Source organism: Daktulosphaira vitifoliae, unplaced genomic scaffold (assembly GCF_025091365.1).
Source record: "Daktulosphaira vitifoliae isolate Bord-2020 unplaced genomic scaffold, ASM2509136v1 Scaffold_2, whole genome shotgun sequence".
Taxonomy (NCBI): domain Eukaryota; kingdom Metazoa; phylum Arthropoda; class Insecta; order Hemiptera; family Phylloxeridae; genus Daktulosphaira; species Daktulosphaira vitifoliae.
In genome coordinates this window covers 40,836,572-40,842,571 of record NW_026099573.1, presented here as the reverse complement: position 1 = coordinate 40,842,571, position 6,000 = coordinate 40,836,572, and the positions used below count along the sequence as shown (strand labels likewise).

The 6,000-nt window shown below is 34.1% G+C and overlaps 2 protein-coding genes across 2 annotated transcripts in view; one reads left to right on the top strand and one right to left on the bottom strand.

Annotated features, from left to right (window-relative positions):
• The window catches only part of LOC126899466 (uncharacterized), a 37,778-nt gene that overhangs the window by 20,546 nt on the left and 11,232 nt on the right, over window positions 1-6,000 (bottom strand). The window lies entirely within an intron of this gene.
• Window positions 1,157-3,285, top strand: LOC126898270 (uncharacterized). Its single transcript, XM_050672209.1, has 6 exons — window positions 1,157-1,572; window positions 1,617-1,971; window positions 2,069-2,263; window positions 2,350-2,458; window positions 2,522-2,950; window positions 3,012-3,285. The coding sequence occupies exons 1-6, from the start codon at window positions 1,157-1,159 to the stop codon at window positions 3,134-3,136; spliced, it is 1,629 nt and encodes a 542-aa protein (XP_050528166.1). The 3' UTR covers window positions 3,137-3,285.

Sequence of the window (6,000 nt, the reverse complement as noted above, 5' to 3'; positions counted from 1 at the left end):
GTTGATGACATTGTCGATTTCATGGTTGAAATAAATCACGAAATAATAAATTTATTAAAAATGTTAACTGTAAAGGGTATGGTAAAATTCAATGTTTTACTACATACAACGTACTTTCATACTGTAACTGGTGAGTTCAAAGATGTATCATTCAAGTCGCGCAATAAAACAGTAGACTTAGGAACCGATTTTACATCAGTAATGGAAAAAATAACATTAAAGTTGGAAACTGAAAAACAAGAAATGGAAATCAAGCAAAGTGGATGGTCGCTAATATCAATTGATGGTATTTTGTTGAGAGTACATAAATTGAACCCACTGAAGGGATCATCGTATATTGAATTACCATCGTGTATAAAAAACAAAAAGGCTGTTGTAAATATTAAAAACGATGATCAACAATGTTTCAAATGGTCAATCTTATGTCATTACAATAAAAGAGTTAAAAGAAGTGATTGGAATGTTGCATATGTTGAATTAGAACAACGTTTGAACATAGATTTTTTCGGTATTGATTTTCCAACACCAATTGAACAAATTAATCGCTTCGAACAAAAAAATCTNCCAATTGAACAAATTAATCGCTTCGAACGAAAAAATCCTACAATATCGGTAAATGTGTATGCGTTGGACAATAAAAACATTGTTTTTCCATTGCGTGTAACTAAATCCAAAACCGCTACAGATCATATTGATTTACTATATTTGAAAAATAATGAAACTAACCACTATTGTTACATCTCAAAATTTTCAAGGCTTGTATCAAAACAACACTCAAAAAGTAAACGACAAGAATATCATTGTAAACGATGTCTCAGCGTATTTAACGAGCAACCGTTATTAACTCGTGCGAGTGGGAAAGAGGGACTTAAAGAACATGTAAAAATGTGTGGAAAATTCAAGGAGGCTCGCATTGTTCTACCACAGCCTAACTCTGATCTTTCAATATTATGTTTTAAAAACACAAGACGAGAAGAAGCAATACCGTTAGTTATCTACGCTGATATGGAAAGTTTACTTGTTCGAACGATTGAACAAATATCGGACAAGTCTATGATTATACAAAAATATAAACTNGTCTATGATTGTACAAAAACATAAACCAATGAGTTATTGTTTTTACTTAGTACGCAACTCCAAAATATTACCGCAAAACATGTGTCAGGGATTACCGGAGGAACCAGTAATGTATCGAGGACCTGATGCTGCTAAACATTTTGTATCAGCGTTGGTAGATACTGGAAAACAAGTATCAGATATCATGAAAATTAACATCGAGATGAATCCTCTAACTTCTGAGGAACAACATCGTTTCAATACCACAAAACATTGCGACTCGTGTTTAATAGAGTTTACCGATAAGTTAGTAAAAGTCAAGGATCATAATCATTGGACGGCAAAATTTCGAGCTGTTTTATGCCACAAATGTAATTTACAACGACGATATTCCGCATTCATACCAGTTATCATGCATGGTCTTTCAAACTATGACTCGCACATGATAATACCAGAAATGGCTTACGACAATAAAGACATTACTGTTATAGCACAATCCGAAGAAAAATATATTTCGTTCAGTAAGACAATAAGCGATTATTTTCAACTTCGATTTATAGATTCATATCGATTTTTGCAAGCGAATTTGTATCAACTTACAACCACTNTCGATTTTTGCAAGCGAGTTTGTATCAACTTACAACCACCTTGACTTTACCTGATTTTGCACATACATTAAATGTCTTTAAATCGTTGGAGTTGGTCACACGGAAATCGGTTTTCCCATACGAATACGTAGACAGTTGGGAAAAACTCGACGAAAACCAGTTGCCAACCCGCGAAAATTTTTACAGTTCCATTACGAAAACTACAGTATCCGAAGAGGACTATGTACATGCAAAAAAAATGTGGCAACACTTTGAATGCAAAACTATTGGTGATTACAGTGACAAGTATTTACTTTTCGACGTTATGGTATGTTGTTAATTTTTTTAGTAATTAACAATTATAAATACATTCATTTTTTAGGTACTTGCTGATNTTAACAATTATAAATACATTTATTTTTTAGGTACTTGCTGACATATTTGAAAAGTTTCGCGCGGAGAGTTTGAAAAATTATTCTCTGGATCCCACTCATTATTACTCATGTCCAGCCCTATCATTTGATGTTATGTTAAAATATACTGATGTCAACATTGAATTGATAACAGACCCAGATATGTTATTAATGTTTGAATTGGGTATACGTGGAGGTTTGACACAAGTATGTGTGATTATTAAAAATATAAAAATATGTTTAATAATATTTATAAATATATACACATATATATATATATATATTTAATATAGGTCAATCAGCGGTATGCTCGAGCAAATCATCCAGGTATCTCTGACTACAATCCCAATATTCCACATAAATATCTTCAATACCTAGATGCTACAAATTTATATGGAACAGGTAGTTTTTTTTTTAAAATAAAAAAAATTAATATTTGTGTAAAAAAACATTTGTTTTTTTAAGCAATGATGGAACCGATGCCACTTGGTAATTTTGAATGGTCAACTGTTACATTGGAGGAAATACTTGACACAGCTGAGGATGCTGATCATGGATATTTTGTGCAAGTCGATGTAGATTATCCACAACATTTACATGATTTACACAACGATTTACCATTTTTTCCTGTAAACGAGCGTCCACCTCAACCGTCTGCCAAATACAACAAACTGATGACCACGTTGTTTCCAAAACGTAATTACGTTGTACACTATCGAACATTAAAGCAAGCGGTAAAACATGGTGTGGTTATCACAAAACTGCATAAAGTCATAAAGTTTAAACAATCTCGATGGTTGGCACCCTACATCCAAATGAATACAGAATTACGTAAAAAAGCCTCCAACAAGTTTGAACAAGATCTACCAAAATATATGATCAACTCCAACTATGGTAATACTAATATTTTTATACGTTTAATTTTTTTAATAAAAAAAATTTTTTATTTTACTAGGTAAAACATTGGAGAACGTGAGAAAACATCAAAATATTCAACTCGTTTGTAACGAAGATAAATTATCAAAACTGGTAGCGAACCGTCGTTTGGTCACACCACAATATTTAATGAAAATCTTGTAGCTGTACACATGTATTAAGAAAAAATTAATTTTTTTAAACCCATTTTTATTGGACAGGCCGTGTTGGATATTAGTAAATGTATCATGTACAAGTTTCATTATGATGTAATGCAACCATTTTATGGTCCTGAAAGACTTAGACTCGTGTATGGATACAGACAANTAGACTCGTGTATATGGATACAGACAGTTTTATTTATTTAATATTAACGCATAGTTTTCAGGATGATTTGAAAAAATATCTGTTTGAATACTTCGACACTTCCAACTATCCCACTGATCATCCATGTTACAGTGATAAATTTAAAAAACAACGGGGTACATTTACCGACGAATGTAAAGGTATGCATATGGAGGAAATTGTTGCACTCTTGCCCAAAGTCTATGCGTACCTGATTGCCTACAAAAATTATAAAAACGTTTTGCGGCAAGAAGAAGTGAAGCGATTGAAGGGTATTAGTGTGGGTGTAGTTAAACATGAAATAAATATGGTTGACTATTTAAATTGTTTGCGAAATAAACTAAAACAAATTCACAAGAAAATTTCCATCATACGTTCAAAACATCACAATGTTTTGACGGTAGAAACGAGGAAACTCGCATTGTCCAACAACTATGACAAGCGTGCAATAGTCGGTGACGAGTTTGAGTATAAAAATGTATATACAAAAGCGTGGGGACATTATTCTTTAAATACATAACAATTTATTTTGTATAAAATATATTATTGTATTTAGTATTTTATTAACAATATATGTCAATTTATTATATAATCTTTAATTTATAATTTATTTATGAAAAATATACTTATTGTAGAAATAAAAATGAATATTATAAAGTATTCGTGTTTATATAAATATATATATTTTTTAATACAATAGCGTTACATGTTATAATTCATCCATTGTTTTAAACATATAGTCTTATATAAACTGCACATATTTGGGTTGTTCATGTGTCGGATACAACATGGTTTTGTAATACAACTTAAATTGTACAGAGGAGGACAGTCCAAATCCTCTACGTTGACTATACGTTGTCCTGGTATGTACTTTTCCACTACTTGCTTTTTTACAGCTCCCTTCACGTAAATGGTTTCGCATCGCAAGAGTTTCATTATTCTCGGCAACTCATTGTATTCCACATCCCCGCAACGTGTATCCATTCCATGTAGGTATTTTTTCAACCAAAAGTTTGTTTTAGCATCCTCCTTGATACTTTTTGGATGTTTGAACATCCAATGGGCGAAAGAAGTGCAGTCTATGGCAATAGCAGTCAGTTCCTTGACCAAAAACGATCGGTCAGCTGCTACAATACCTTGTATATCGACAATCATTGAGGTAAGATATTGGTTTTCGGTATCCATGAATTGTGTTCTGGGCCAAATCCTAACCATTTAACGTAACACTGATCTCCTTGTGTTCGCAACACTCGTTCGACTAAATACATGTCCGGATAACTGGTCTTGTTCAGCTCTTCGGTGTAAAACACACCACGTATTGGATTTCCCTGATAGTCTTCTAGATAGTAAGTTGGTGGTACTGATTGTCTAACCTTGACTATGGTAAATAGTTCGGTGCTCCAGTTCGGCAAATAACCCTTGTCAAACACTGATTTATGTACACTAATCCGAACTTTGTCACCCACGTGGAATTTTATCGGTAAATTATCGGGTATTTTGCGTAACTTGAGTCGAACCAGGTCGGGGTTTTGCACAGCTTGCACCGGTATCATTCCGATTGTTCTATGTTTACGCACGTTATTGTATTCGTGCAACAGCGTAGGCAACCGATTCACCCACTTGTACGAACCACGTGCACTAAAATCGCACCACATTGCGTTTTTCAACGTGCGGTTAAAACGTTCCACGAGACAGGCTTTCATAGTGGAATAAGTTGAATAGTGATTGATTGCATATTGTGACATCAGTTTTTGAAACTGTTTGTTGTAGAATTCTTTACCATTGTCCGTTTGCAAAAGTTTAGGATGACGACCTTGTTTTAATATTCCATTCATGGCAGCAGTAACTTCTTTGGCTGTTTTATTTTTCAACGGAATGGCCCACGCATATTTTGAAAATCCATCGATGCACGTTATAATCTCTAAAATAAAAGATCAACGATCTACGAGCTCGTTGNCGATATCAATAAACGTAAACGATCTACGAGCTCGTTGGGTTCGTCCCAGTACACATACTCTTTTTTCTTGTTGTTCAACCTTAACTGTAGACCCGCACCGATAATAGATGTGTCACTGATGCTGCTGTTTTCAAATAATGGTAAGGAATTGTTTGCGCTACCACCATCATTGTTTTCAAACAATGGTTTAATAGTGTTAACATATTTTTGACCTCCTTTTTTTAATGTTCCGTCTTTATTCAAATGTACACCGGTTTCGAGTAAAATTGTTTTGTATGCCTGCAAATCCGATTCGGAGTAAACACCGGGATTTTTCGAAAAAAGTAAGTCCACAAGAACTAATGTCAGCAGGATTTTTTTCTCCAGTACGTTGATTATTCCTCCATTGACAAAGATATTGTCGACTCCACCTATTGTCAATGTTCCTTCTGGTGTCACTTTTGGTCCATACATTTTGTCTCTGTTCGGGTTCATTGACCATTGGTGCATGTACTGATGGAAAAACCCATCATCATGTTCCATATTGTATCTATCATCATTTAAACTTTTGATGGATTGCTGTAGTTGTTGTTCATGTTGTTGTTGCTGCTGCTGTTGCTGTTGCTGTTGCTGTGTCACGATTTTATCCAATGGTGCAATGATTGGTGCCAATTCTCGTTTTACGCGACTCAATGAATCCGCTTCACCGCGATGCAATTCCGTGTACTTTTTTCGAACATTTTCCCGG